Source organism: Glandiceps talaboti, chromosome 18, assembly GCF_964340395.1.
Source record: "Glandiceps talaboti chromosome 18, keGlaTala1.1, whole genome shotgun sequence".
Classification (NCBI taxonomy): domain Eukaryota; kingdom Metazoa; phylum Hemichordata; class Enteropneusta; family Spengelidae; genus Glandiceps; species Glandiceps talaboti.
In genome coordinates, this window is record NC_135566.1 from 300306 (window position 1) to 316444 (window position 16139).

At 38.2% G+C, this 16139-nt stretch overlaps 1 protein-coding gene across 2 annotated transcripts; it reads right to left on the reverse strand.

The window, feature by feature from the left end:
- Window positions 1-1880: 1880 nt before the first annotated feature.
- Window positions 1881-15022, reverse strand: LOC144449481 (uncharacterized). Of its 2 annotated transcripts, none has more exons than XM_078140021.1 (2): window positions 14909-15022; window positions 1881-4617 (listed from the first exon to the last, which is right to left on the reverse strand). In XM_078140021.1, the coding sequence occupies exons 1-2, from the start codon at window positions 14925-14927 to the stop codon at window positions 3590-3592; spliced, it is 1047 nt and encodes a 348-aa protein (XP_077996147.1). In that variant the 5' UTR covers window positions 14928-15022; the 3' UTR covers window positions 1881-3589. The 2 variants fall into 2 exon arrangements, with proteins under 2 accessions (XP_077996147.1, XP_077996148.1); XM_078140022.1 differs by lacking the exon at window positions 14909-15022 and adding an exon at window positions 13562-13690.
- Window positions 15023-16139: the final 1117 nt, after the last annotated feature.

Genomic DNA, 16139 nt, shown 5'->3' on the forward strand with positions numbered 1-16139 from the left:
TGAGCTTCCACATGGTCCCTTGCTTCACCAGTAGCTGATTTATAATTTCCCACATGTGTGGGTTTCAATACAACCTTTTCATCAGTAATGTGGAAACCATTATGGATACCATCCATAATGAAATCCCTGTCCGGGTCATTTTGTAACTCATCAAGCCAAACAGAATAATTAAGTGGTGAAGCTATAGGTGATGCAGTGGTGGAAGGCAAAGATCCTTGATTATCTAGATTTTTGGGGTGAATGGTGTTGGGTAGGAACCATGTTCACTTTTAGGATGGGGTTTCCTACAATCGAGGCACACATGGGCGTAATTACATGACTGAAAATTGCAATTTCCCCTATTATATCGCAAACAAATTGGTTTACCTGACGGGGTATCTATGGGGGCAGCTGGGCGATTGAAGGCCTGGGGAGAGGATGACTTGGTATAAGATGATTTCTCCCTTAGGGGTCTCCCCTAGAAGCCCTGGAGGATTTTTACTCTTAAAGCCAATTTTCAGGCTATTAACAGACACTTTCAGACAATAATTTGCAAGCTTTAAAAGACAGCTCTAACAATTGTACAAAGCAACTACACATGGTTGTAACATTTTTGAAATAAAGTTTCATATCATCTTGACAGTAAGAGGTGGAGGGAAGAACTTTGATTTGAAGCTTGGACATGTCTACCCCTTATGGGGGGTCCTAGGGGGTCTCCCCTAGAAGCTTCTGAAGGTTTTTTTACCAGTTTTGGTGAATCTTATTGTTGGTTTAACGAATGAGTGGCCTCTGGGGCGATGGAGTCCAAGGGGTCCCCCCCGGCAGATCTGTAGTTTTTGTTTCTATTTAGGCAATTTTTAGGTTATTCATAGCCTCTGAGATATATATTGCCAAGCTTCGAAAAGCTAAAGTAAATATAACTTTTTAAAATAGGTTTTCCATGTTATAAAAGTAGGCCTGTAACATTGGTATAGGGGCATTGATATTGCATGTATAGTAAAGTTACTGATGTGTTAGAGCACTTTAGGAGGTCATACCTAGTGTACAATAGAAACTTGAATTTGAGTTGTGGTGTCGACAGATGTAGTGTCCGAAATAGGAAGTTAATTCATCCCTTCTGACAAATTCATCCCTTCTGACAAATTCATACTGAAGAGACTAGAACAATTTAGATTAAGTTCTTTCATAAACTATCTAATAGTATGAAGATTACGATAACAAAACCTTCAAGTTCACTTTTGCCCCAAAGTGCAAGATAAGTGAAGCACTGATTGTGAAACAGCCAAACACTTGCATGGCATGTTCTGTAACTAGTGTGGTAGCTAGGTAATACATGTATTATATGTATAATTTTATGTATAGTTATGTTTGAACCCTTACATGAAGTAATATTCAAACAATTTATGAAAGAAACAGAGACAAGAACAAATATATATATGTACCACAGGCTAACGAAACTGACTGGTCCCTGACATGTGTTTGAAACTGTTTGTCATGATTTGACAAGTGTCCTGGTTGGAGAGGTACAAGCAGGTTGAACAGTATACTCGAACCTGTGCATCATTTCCCTGCCTAGACATTTTTTTTCTAGCAGCAGTGGTCCATCTTTTTTTTTCATTACCCACTCATATCCGGATTTTTTTTCAAGCAAATCCATTTGGCATCTTTTTTCCCCCGAAATCTTCCAAGCCCCCCCCCCCCCCGATATCAAATGGTCCACCCCTTATGTATTGCATGGCGAGTTCTAACATCAAATATAAGTTAGTGCAAAGGTTAGTGCTTGTAATGACAGGGACTTCATCAAACATTAAAAAGTTTGTCCTCTTCAGGGGATGGCGATTAATCATTACGATAACGATGACGTCATCGAGTATCAAATACAAGTGTACCCTCTATCAGATGATGATTATGATAATTATCATTATGATAATGACCATAAGGGACCGGTCAGTTGAAGAAGCGATGCAGGTATGTAATCCAATCCCGCCACTCATAGTGTGGATGACCAGTAGTACTGTTCTTAATAAATTTGGCAATGTTTGGATTGCAAGACTGATTGACTGTGGATGCTAGCTCCTGTACAGTATCAATATCGGACCTTCTATATTTCTGTTTTATAAGACCATGGCAAAGAAACCATCAACAGTGCATCTGGTGTGTCCACTCATCATGAAATTTAATTAAATTGAGTTGTAAAGTCCTGTCATTACTCTCCACGCTAAGTATGCAATGACAGTCTTATTTTTGTTCTGACCACTGCAATTATCAGCATGCATAGAGCAGCTTTGTTTGCCAAAGCTGTACTGTTCAAAGTGATGGCGAAGACAGGATACAACAATGTTAGGACCATGACTTTTTGTGCCATTTTCACCTATGGTTTCCTGTTCACTGATTAGATAGTTAACTTGCCGTGGCACACCCTCACTACATATGCCAAACAACTGAACTTTTAATGGTGTTTTAAAAAGCATAGGCCTAATCTGCCTAACTCTATGAGGGAGAAAGACATTTTAGGCAAAATCAAAAGTGTAATTAACTGAAATTAAATCATTTACATGGTTCAATTGGCAAATCATACTCAATTGGTAAATCATAATCTATCAGTTCTTCTTTAGCTGCGTTGATACATTCTCTTTAGTAGGCTCTGCCTGATTTAGCTTCATTGATGTGTGTAGTGTTGTCAGGTCACAGCATGCATTCAACCTTTCTTCATCAGTGCGTGCATGGAACTTTTTTTCTCGAAAGTCCTCACATCTCTGACAAACATCAGATGTTGGATTTGCAAATTGCACATGAGGACAAATCTGATGCCATACAAGTAGAAAGCTGTCATATCCAAATGGTCTCAGCTGGGCTTCATCACAAGCTGTACAGTACAGGCCATGCATTGTTTTATAATTTTCAGATGCTGTAAAATGCACTGGTGGTTTGTTATCTGTACCTCTTGGGGCTGCTGGCTGTGGAAGTCCATGGTCTTCAGCAAACCGAAGAATAAATTCAACACAGTGTTTAACTTGTTCGTAATGTTAAGGCATGCTTTGGATGTTTACCAGTGTTTCCATGAATGCGTGGGACTGGACCATTTTGTCTCATATGTGCTTTTATGGTCTTCAAATACTTCTAAGTAATGTTGTGTAAAAACAAAAATGCTTCTTTACAAACTTCCCTATCGTATGCATACTTGTGTCGTATTCTTTTCTTGGCTGCATCTGAGTCGCCATCCCATGACTTTGGATCAAACCCAAGGACAAGTAATTTAGTTACCCATTATCATGGCATCTTTGACTTCACGGTTGAAATCAAGTATTGAAAGTCTAATAGCAGTTATTTCATCAACATCGAAGTTTTTGAGACAGTTAGTACTGCAACAACCATTTCTGACTTAGCTCCAACTTCCTTACGATCGCTAGTACTACAAGAGTATAGATCTGACTCGTTTTCACCACCACTAATTGATCGTTCGCTTGACAATTGTTCTGAGACATGCTCAATTTATATGAAAAATATGACCCCCTCCCCTCAAAAAAACAACAACTCTAAAATCCCACTTGTAACTAGTGAAGTCTCATATATAGTGCAGCATTTGATAATGTCAAAGATATGAGGAAAATTATACTTTTGCTAGGGTAACCCACCAGGGATCAGGTGGAACAGAGCCAGATGCAATCATATCCTTATTCCCATAATAGATAAAACGACAAATTTCGCCAAAAGTCGAATCTAACGCTTTTATATTTTCTGCATCGAAATCCCGATCCCAATCTCCATTTGGTTGTCTGGGCGCATATAGCCTCTTCGAGCGGGTGTCCAAGTCTTTAAAGAAATGGAAAGCAAAATGGCCTTTCTGCCATTCATATTTACCGTAATATATTGTTTGTATGTCAACGTCAGGTGGTGTCAGACCATTATTTTCTATGTGAATAAGATGAGGATATTTCTCCGCTAAATTGTGATGTGTAGATACCGAATTACAAGCCCAACAACGGCTTCTATAAGTTCGATAACTTTCATAGAATAATGTAAGAAAGGGAGACTTTGAATTAGCTAAAATGGCACCATTATTTAGTAAGTAAGGACTCTCGCGACCAGCAACGTATTCATACTTCCGAAGTGGTTCCAAGGGATTCACGACCAGAACGTCTAGATCGAAGTAAACACCTCCATCCTCGAGGAGAACTCGAAGTCTTGCTATGTCGACTTGGTGTTGTGGCCATTTTGGATTCAATTTGTGACCAAATATTTCGGTTGGAGCCTCCATATACTTGATTTCCAGTTGTGGAATTAGTTTAACAAGGTCCCAGAGTTCGCCTTCAGGCTCACAGTCTGTGTGAAAAAGAATTATGTCGGGTTTCACTATTTTGTACACACTAGCCATGCTCAGCATGTTCATGAAACTGAAGGGACGACAGTGAAGCCACACATAGTGAACTATATTTGGAACAACATAGTGGTCACTTGGCTGAAGTGTTCCATTCATCATACCGGTACCTCCGAGCAGTATGTTGTCTAAACCAAGTCGAGCTAACACTTTCCTGTAATGGTAGTCAAGATTCCATTGATAGAAAATAAAATATACACCAATAGAAAGTAATATCAGTGAAGCAAAACATTTGTGATGGTAGGTTTGCATCGTTTTACCTGTCAAAAAAGAAGAAGAGAAAATGCGAATTGTATAGTTTATAGGTAATGATTACATGTAAGACCAAACTGGTTGTATATTTATCATTGTGAATATTTGTCTATATATGATTCTTGACATTGCAAGGGTAACACTGAGATCTGAGAAATCCCACTGGAGAGTACATTATTTTAATGTTAAATTGGAAAACCTGAAATTGGTAACACCGAGATCTGAGACATCACACTGGCTAGTAAATTATTTAATGAGAAATTGGAAAAACCTGTTACAACTCACATTACAAGAGCGGAAACCGAGCTTTCGGCCAACTAATTACGCTAGTTTGTTAAATATATGGCCATATTGATGTATGTGATAGTTGCCACATGTTGATATAAGCTTGGAATTGAGGTTAGTTTATTTGCACTCACAGTGGGGTGACGTTTTTGACAATTTCCATTAGGGTGACCTTTTCTTTCTCATCTCCAGTGGAATAGTCAGGCGGGGCGGGTGGGCGAAATAAAAAAAGGGGGGGGGGGCAAGAAAAAAATCTATATTTTTTCAGTTCTATTCTCTGTCCTTTCTGTCCTGTTAGTCTCTCTACAACTTCTTTTCTTATTGAATCCTTGTTACAGGTCTCTTTCCTTCATGTTAGCAAGGTTGACAAGTTCGTAGAACAACTTTGTAAGAAGATGAATACTTATCATCCTGATGTGTGTATATCTGTAGCCATGAACTATTGTGTGATTTTATCAGGAGTACTAATACATTCGTCCTATTAATCAAAGTGGCATTGACATAGCTAACAATTTTTTTCAAGTTATCCAATTTGAACTTCAGTATGTAACTTTTTGAAACACGTGCATGATTGTCATCAGTGTGCTAGAGGAATTTTCATTTATATAAATCATTACTTCTATGAAACATTTTTCTTCAGTGTGAACTTGTCAAAATAATCAGATACAGCCATTCGCATAAATGCGTTCAGGTTTTATGGTCAAACACGTTTGAAAATAGCCACATTCAAACAAGTAACATCAACAAAAACAGAGATAAGTATACCATCTATCCACAATGGGTTGGCGCAACCATGCAGACTCATACTGTAAACAGTGAGCGGGAAATTCAAACAACGCGACCCATACACAGTACACGTACAAAATGTAACTTTAATAGTTAGCAAACTTGATTGCCTTGAATACTCATTCAAATGTAATTCATCATTTATACAGAGAAAAATGCATGATGTTGTAGTACTGTCCTAAGTTTCATCACATGAAATGATCAATTTTGACGACATACACGTTAGGGGGAACCATGCTATGAGATCGAGAGAGCATTCCTTACATGCAAAACCATATGTGGAAAGTTGGGAACATAAAAATACTTTGAAAATTCGATGGGATGGGGGAGAGATTTAAAAAGTATTTTGAAGCCATCACTGGGTTGCTACATGTTGTACTAACTATGTTGAGAGGACGTTAGTCAATCTCGACAGAGTTTAGATCATGAAAACACCCAGGTTTAGATCAATCCTACGTCAATAAGCGAACAGCTAGCCTGTCTGCGGCCCGTCTAGCTTTCCAGTCGGAACTGTTATACACAAAGCAGCCGCTAAACCTAGCTAGTAGACAGGCCACGTGTCCTCGCCAACAGTTCATGAATTTGATCCCATATAAACCCCATACAATCAACACAAAAACGGACGTGACCGCCGCAAACCTCCATGGGCATTTGCAGTACATCATGTACGTGTACATTGTGTATGTTGTTTTGTCAACACCGTCACTTACACAACAACATCGAGGTTGAACGCCAGATTGATTCTTATGCAATAGACTCTGTAGAAAATTTGGATTTCATGAGAGTGTGTATTACCGTAAGTTTGAGTAACATCATAACAGGAGTTACATGTGGAAAACTTCGTAAACTGACGACAATGGCACTGCCTTACACTCAGTTCTTCGTATGAGAGCGACTCATCGCCTTTTGCGCTGGAAATATTCTTATCGCGTACATGTTGAAATCCACACGTCCACTTACAAATTGTAGCATTGACAACATCACAATACATGTGTTGCCCACCACGGCACACACACACACACACACACACATATATATATATACTGTATATATATAGAGAGAGTGTCTGATGATCGCAATATGCGTGAAACTCCGAGTTACACCCAAGAAAGAGTTCCAGTACTACCAAAACTATATATATATATATATATATATATATATATATATATATATATATATATATATATATATATATATATATATACTAACTCGGTGAGTATCAATCTGCTATAAGACAGTGCTCTATACCGCAGTGGCAGAGCGTAATAGTTTTGGTAGTACTGGAACTCTTTCTTGGGTGTAACTCGGAGTTTCACGCATATTGCGATCATCAGACACTCTGAGGCCTACTCTCTGGGTGTGCTGTATATATAGAGTGTAGACAATAGAAATACCATCACTATTGTCTGTGTCGGTGGGTAGGTGTTGTATGTGTGGAGGTGTTGGTTGTTATTGTGTGGGTTATTGGGTGCGGACAAGTAAGTGTTGGCGGGTTGTTCCATGTTGGGCTTTGATGTTCCGTTAGTTAACGGGTTTACAATGCTTTGAATCGAAGAATGAACGATGAACTACTGTAACATATTGATACATCACCTAAGTAGGTCTGTGTCTTTGTACAAAATTTGGTAGGGTCAGATCAAAGACGTGCCGCAATAGTGCGCGTAAGTACAACTGATAACTTCAAACATACTAGTAACAAATTTCAAATTTGGCGCCTCTTACAGTTATCGAGGTTGCCGTTGTTAGACACCACTTTGTACGTCTAGCTGTGACGATGTCATTGAATAAACGGGGGTTTCCAACCCCATTTAGCGTACGAACGAGAATTGCTGAATTATTTATAAATGGGAACTCATTTGGCAATATAGCCCAGCAGACTGGTGTGTCGAAAGGCACAGCTTACAACATATGTAAGAAATTAGTGTCAACTGGCGAAATTGCGGTGGGAAAACGCATCAACACATATAGACGGCAGTTGAATGATGACATCTTGCAACACATTGAATTCTATAAAACAGAACGACCTAGTATATACCTACGAGAAATACAACGGAAACTGGTGGACGACAATATTTTCACCGCGGACGAAGTTCCATGTATATCAACAATTCATCGTGGTGTCACCAACTATCTAAACATGTCGCGCAAGAAACTAAGTAGTGTACCAGCCGAATCTACAACACCACAGAACGAAGAACGGCGAATGGATTTCATGGAAATTGTCTCGGATTATCGTGCTGACCAACTACATTGGTTTGATGAATCTGCTGTTATTCGTACTACAGGTAATCGAATTTATGGACATGCAGTTATCGGCCAACCGGCAGTCGAAATTCAGAGACACTCGTCAAATGCAACATTCACAATAAATTTACTTATTGGTACGTCAGGCGTCGACCATTCTGATATCATTTTAGGCCCTTCCAATGGATTAGAGATGATCAATTTTTTCCTTGAAGCAATGGGTTTTGAGGATGACTTTGGAAATCAGTGTCTGGCACCTGGAGATTGCGTCATTATGGACAACTGTGGTTTCCACCATGCAAGATTCGTCGAACCGTACCTTCATCACATGCTAGGGCAGCGAGGTGTTCGTCTGCTTTTCCAACCACCATATAATCCCGAATATAATGTCTGCGAACTCTGTTTTCGACTAATTAAATGTGTATTACGAGAAAACCAAGAGTACTCATACCGTTTCACAGAGCTTGCTGTCGCTGATGCCATTCAAAGGATTACACCTGGGGCCTGTCGTGCTTTTGCTGAAGACTGTGGATATGTTTAAACTATAATGACGATAACTTGAACTGAACATTGTAAATTATTTATTAGACATAGTGCAAGTCATGAGATAATTATGGTTTTTCAAATGTGGTTTGAACATAAACTATTGGGGTTTTGAAAATTGATTGACATAATTACAAAAATAGTATTTCGTAATTGCCAAAAGATATCTATACTGTATACAGAATTCTGCAGATTTCTTCTACAGTTTATCAGGATTATATCCTACAAGGGGCCCATGCAAAATTATTTACTTTATTTAGCTTACGAAAAAGTAGGTCAAACATGTATATAAAATACAAATAATACTACATGTACACAACACACACACATACATACATACATAGGTACATACATACATACACACACACATACATACATACATATACATACATACATACATACATGTTTTACACAAAACATTTAAAATGGCTGTTGATAAGCTACTATTATTGACTACTGTATACTATTACACACTAATCATTGTAGTACACACATGATACTATAGTCACTTGCTTTTCAATAAATCATTTATTGTAAATCAGAACTGTCACAAAAACATGTCAGTTTGAACGCCATACAGTCATGTCCCTGTGGAAACAAACATGAAAAGCGGTGAAAAATGTCAACTAGTATAACAAATTTAACTTTTTAGTCTTTTCCAGTTATTTTTTTTACAAACCAACTATGTAGATCAGCGAGAAAAAATCTATACTGATACTATCCAACTTTTATTGTTTTAACAATACATGTAGTACTACTCTACTTTCACTTTCTTTACAAAGCATGTAGAATATACTGTTTCTGGACATTATACTGAACTGTACACATGAACAGTAACATGTTCCTTCATTTATTACCAGTGTGGAATAGCATGGAAGTGTTCTTGACAATCATCCATAGGTCTAACTTCAGATGAGTACTGGTTGTCCAAGTAAAAACAATTTATTACTCTATAATAACCATGGAAATACAATGTAAATCATTCTGTTCGATCAATGTGAATTTAAAATAAACAAGTGATAAATGATTGAAGATAATTTAACCTGGTTTTAGTAACTGACTTTGTCCTTAGCTGTTGTGAACATTTACTGCTGTGTTGGTAGTCACTACAAATGTACATTGACAGTACTACTTAGTTCATTGTCATCATGTATTGGAGCGTTGGTACCGTTATTGTTAATCACAATGCTAGCAGTAGTAACAACGACTGGTGTCGATACCGGTGTGGTGTATACCTGAGTAGGGCTGGTTATTGTGGAGGTAACTTGTCGTTCATTGCTAGCCACTATCGTGCCGAGCGGCTGTCTCACTGCATGCTGAAATGGCCATGGACTCATAAATGGGTAAGTACTCCCAAACCATGGGGTCTGGGGGATAAACGGTGACATGGGTAGTGGTGGAGGAGCAAAGGGAGGAAGTGGCGCTCCGGAGCCAAAACTTGATAAGTTATTTGTAGTAAAATCTTTCCCGCTAAGATTTGAAGAGACGACAGACTTTATTGGCGAGGTTTCTCTCACTTTGTTTACAACACTAGGTGAAATCTCTTCATATTCTTCAGGCGATAATCCAGTAGAATACTCTGAAGTTTTCTCCTTTCCCTTTGCTAGCAACCTCGGAAATTCAACGGCATCGTTGAGATCAGGTGGAGGTAACTTCCCATCTAGTGCAACTTTCAATAAACGCACATCTTTCATCAGTTTAGAGCGCCCTTGTAATCCAGCGTACTTCTCCGGGTAGAGTTTATGCAAGCGAGGCTTCACCACTCTGGTAAACTGTGTTTGATTTTTAGTAATAAACAGCTTTACGTTCTGTATTTCTGCTTCGGTCTCCCTAACCTTGTCTTTGACCAGTTTGATTTCTTTTTCTTTCTGAGGGAAAAAATAAAATCGAGAGAAACATTACGATGTGCATGTATTGTTGATTGAGTCCTTTTTTATTTTCAAAAGTAAATCTTGTAGTTTGTGATCAGCGGATCATCATCCAAAAACTTTTGATCTCTGTCGATCTCAGAACTACTAGAAATTTCCACTCACAACAGGATTTTTTAAAAATAGTGACAAGGACCATAATTATTACAAGTGAATGTGATATACTATAAACATGTACAGAACCGCATTCGAATTCAACCGGTAGACTAGCATAAACAGTTCATGATAAACAAATGTCAAATTTCAATGTATGTTTTTATCATACGGTAAATCATGGATGCATTAGTGAAATCAACCCACATCGATCATGGCTAACATGTGTCTTCATCTCAGTATATATATGTAATGGGGGAGAGTGCACATTTACAATGTATCGGTAACATCAGTTCGTGTATTAAGGGAACTCACCTGCCGTACAGACTCCATATGATCTTTATGTTTATCTTTGATACCACAGTACATAAAACCTGGACAAGGCTCGTAACAACACTCTTGTCGGTTCCTATTACCACTTTCTTTATGTCCACGGTGATGGCAGGTCCTACATGTAGCTTCTACGGGTTTCAAACCAGGTAGCGGTAAAACAGCTAAAGGTGGTGGTGGCGTCTTCATGTCACTCAACTCGCGTTCGAGGAATATTTTTTTCTGCGTCATCATGGCTAGTTTTTCTTCCATCTCGACTTTACGATCTTCCATCGTTGGTGCCTGTGATGGTTTTAGACGCTGTGATCCAGGTCCACAACTTGGGATTGATTTTCCGGTGTGGTCAGAGCTAGCCGACGGGCTATAGTCTAGACGGCGTTTCCTATTTGTCGACGTTGCATCACCATCAGCCATATTACATGTGACATCAGCACGCGATGTACCAAATTTAGACGATGGCCGCTTTGCAGATGTAGATGGTGAAGTACCGTCGACAACGTATAGTTTAGCACGTGGAATGCCACTCTTAGATCGTAGTATATCTCCTACAAACTGTTTGAATCGATCATTGCATGGTAAATCAACACGCTGTTTTTCCTCATCTTCTATTTGTATTCGTACTACCTGCATTCTCTTCAAATACTCCACTTGATCAGTTATAAAGTTGACAAAGTTTCGGTAGGACATAGCGAGGAAGTCCTCCTCACGAACGTACACAGGTACGATTCGTTCCTCATAGTAATATGAGAAATGGATTTTAAACAAGTATTCAGCCATGACGTTGACAACTGCGCTGGAATAAATGTGTTCTGGCGTTCTCCACGTAGGTTAGCGAGGTGAAAGTTACTAAAGCCCGCCTTTTTCTAGTATGTTTTAGTTTTATTTGCAACAATGAGCAATTGCGCGCCGGTTCGGCGGCATCATCAAAGTAAACTGTTATTCAACTTTTCCGCTGTGTAGGCAATGTTGTGACTACTATTACTAAATTTATGTCAATGCATCAGGACAAGTTGAGTAATGTATCAATATGTTGCAGTAGTTCAGCGTTCATTCTTCGATTCAAAGCACTGTAATAGTTTAGGTGATAGATGCTCTATTGAAGTTGGACAAATAAAACTAGAAAATACCCAGCTAGCTAATATATATATATATATATATATATATATATATATATATATATATATATATATATATATATATATATATATATATATATATATATATATATATATATATATATATATATATATATATATATATATATATATATATATATATATATATATATATATATATATGCAAATATTTTATTTACTGGCGTATAAAGAGCAGTGCCTTTGCTTGTACAGCAGAGACACAAAACAACAGCGTACGCAACTGATTAGGTTAGGGCTTTGTTTATACTATTTGTCATGTTCTAAAATAAACTCTCGGAGTGTGGACTGTTCTTGCACTTCTTGTGTAATGTATTACAACTGTAAACGTCAGGAGAACGATCATGTATTTTATATGCAAGAGTTTTACTTGGAAGAGAATCTTCCCGAAGCACTGAAGTTCATTTCCATCTACAACAGACTGAATAGTGACAGGGCAGTCCTGCTTGCAGATAGAATAAGACGTCCCTTCCATATCCGTCTGCACAGTCTGGGTGGACTTTCAATGTTATTGACATGATGATGCTAGTAGTACCAGCTGATGTATTTTGACTTTGACATAACAATCCACTACGTAAACAGCAAGCCATGTTGTGAATTTTACTTGCCAATCCATTTGTGTAGAAGTGGTAGGTACATTTCAGGGTACATTGTCGTATTTGACTGCAGTGAAATACCTAGCTAATCTCCATGTCAGTAGCTTGTCACAGTGACTTTTGTTCCTGTACTGATAACATACATGCAGGAAGATTGTGCAAGACGTGTGCATACATGTAAGAAGATTGTGCAAGACGCACTGTAGCACATACCATTTCTCTGTAGGGATGGTCTTTGAATTTTGAATTGTTACATCTTAATTTTGGTGAAAATGAATGCGAGTGGTGTATATATTTGAATGTAGATTGTGTAGTCTATCACAAAAAATTTGGCAAGAAACCGCATGAATACTCAGATACAGGTATATCTGTCTGACACAGCACACAGCCAAAATGGAATGAGCGATGGGATGAGAGATCACCTATAAGCATTTACACTACAGAAGGTATCGTACCCTTGCGATGGGAAAGACAAGGCAAAGTCACTGATTTATGTCGTGCAAGCAGTTGAGTTTGAAATTATGATGAAACCTAGAAACTATCGCATATCGTGTAATTTTTTCCAAATTCTCATAACTTTAGAGCATAAACTAGTAAACATGAACTATTTTCAGACGGATGACTCCGTTTTGTAAAAGGGGTGCTACTTGTAATGTGTGAGTGTTGGACGACACAATAAATCATTTGAAGTACATGCGATAGTTTCTAGTTTTCATTACATCTAATCAGTAAACAGTCATTGAATGTTGGATTCCATGGTGAAAAGTTACCGACACTAATTATATATTGTATATCTTTGCTTGAAACTTGTCTATTCTTCACTGCCACAAGCAAGCAAAACAAACGCAACGCTCTATTTTCACAAGCTACAAGTATGTCACCTCAACGATTTGAATGATTGACTGATTTCACATTGTGTCGATGTGAGCATAAGATTGGTTCATTAATTTGTCTCCGCATTTGTTTCATTATGTAAAGATCATATATACTTACAAGTGTTTTATAATGAAAATTATTGGTGTCAATATGCATACCATCACGGTATACGTGTTCTTTGTTTGTATCTTGTCTAAAACGTTTTGGACAGTGCCGTAAAGAGGCCTGTGGTTTACGATGGTGGTACGTCCCCAGTCTGTTCTTTTTCCCCATTTGCTTCAGTATCCCCAATGATGAGTAATCCTTTGGGATTTACTGTTTAAAAAGTAATTAAGTAGTAATGTAAACATCGAACGTCTTCCAAGGTCATGCATGTCATGGATCATGAAACGCATTACCATAGGAGTCAGTCATTTCCCTGATGATATTACATGCAGCAAAATGTACCATGCGACGGCATTAATTTCGAGCCCTGTCCCTCATCAAACCTCAACGACTTCAGCCATGAAACACACATGCTGCTCCAATGTAACAAAGGGGTGGGTGGGGGTAGACGGCAGTGTTCTGCCAAGGTTTCCAACAAGTGGGGACAAAGGCCCCTTGGTTGCAAAAAGTGGTGTCATTAGACAGGGATTGGGGTCAATTATTATTGTCTATGAAATATTCATATATATTATCGCAGACCTAAACATAATGCAAAGTCTGAAGCCAAATTAAAGTTGGAATTATTTTTACTTGCCAAATATTTGCATTTTGGAAAGGCAATACATGTTCATGTCGTTTACATGTAAATTGTCGGCCAATAAACAAAGTTAGGTCAATTGACAGTACGCGCAGTGACAGAGTCTTGGAGACTGGTCATGCACTGTCACAAGGTCACGGCCTTGGCAGAACACTGGTCTAAGACGCCATAAGGAACGTTACAATTTTGCTGTGCTCAGGGGTCGGTCGGAAATAAAAAACAAAAACAAAAAACTTTCTGTTTTCTGATGTCGGAGCTGCAAATTAGGGCCGGTCGGTCGGTCGGGAGATGAGAAACAGAAAAATAAAAAAGGCCGCCCTTACTTGCATTGTACATTTTGTGGACGTACTATCTTGGTTACTGTGTGTAATGATTACATCCACACATCAAATACACCACTATCACTTGCGTAATCTACCACCTGGAACAACGCGTCTCAATTTGTGTTATTAATGAACTAGCTGGAAGCTCGGTTTCCGCCGTTGTAATTATAAAATTCGAGGTAACTTTGCATCTGATTGTTATACTATTAGAAAAAGAAGTTGTTCTTGGAAAGAAAATACATTTTACATTTTCTAATCTATATTATATATAAAATACAATCCTTGACCTATATTAATCCTTGACCTTATATAAAATAGAAAGGTGTGAAGTGAGCAGACAATCATGACTGTACATTTTTGCAATAAAGCTTACAGACAATGTGCATTTTCAGTGCTCACCTCCTTGCTTTGATGTCATAATCTTCAGATTCAACGAAAATTTCAATACAAACACTTGAAAACAGAGTCTTTCTCAGTGTAGAACAGATCATTCACATTTACCGTAGCTTCCTGGTTTACCTTGCATCGACGTTGGTGGCGCACTTTCGACACGAAGCGCATGTGCGACCAGACGATCGATCGATTAATTACTCAAATTCGTCATTAATATTCATGGGATTTTTACCAAAATCTAACCAGGTCTTGTCATTACCCTACGGAACACATTTACGAAATTTCGTTTGATTTGAGCCAGCCGTTTTATAGAAAATGGTGACAGACAGGCACCCCGCAGAACCCTCATTAACATATTAAAATGAGAGAAAAGTAATTTGAACAACGGATCCGTTAGGATGGGTCACGTACACAGTCCTTGAATTGGGTCACATTTTTCCCAATTTTCCAACGTTGATTGGCTTCGTTGTAGACCGTTGAAAGTAATATGGTTGCTTGTATTAAAAGGTACGTATATCGAACTATATATTGATAGTTTTTTGTCCAGTTTTGATTTTTACATTTCGAGAAACCTGGGAGGAATTATACAATTCAGTGACATGCCTCGCGAAATTCTTGAACTGAGTGTTACACAAAGGGTTGAATTTTGTTTATTTTTTTGCATTGGAAACGCCATTTTCAGTGGAAAACATGGCGGGAGCACACAGAGTGTACCATGTGTACTATGGGGCGATGTAACGCCTGAGTGAGGGCCAAAGTATAAGCATAATTCATGAAATTTTAGTTGTGTTTAAAAATTTGACCCGATCGCATCGCGTCATGTCACATGCTTGCTATGCAATCCACTCGTGTATTAGATACTCACACTCATGGTGTTGAGCGGTGATCATCGACAGTGACATTTCCGTTTACTACACTTGAAATTTGTCTTTTTGAACTGTGAAAACATGTTTTTTTCTCTTTATTTTCAGATTCGACGCAAGACTACAACGCACTATACTCAACTGCGATTTTTGCAGCTTCACTATTAAATTCTCTTTTCCAACTGGAAGTCGGGAATTTCTTAAAGTTGAATAAATACTGTTCTTTGTGGACTTTTACGTTTATTTGTCTTTTCATGTTATGACAGTGATGTGGGTGTCGATTTAGCTATATTTCCCCGTCTTCATGTGTTTATCCTTCTCACTTTCATCGGTCAGAAATTACACAATTTATTCTTATATTACGGTAAAAACTT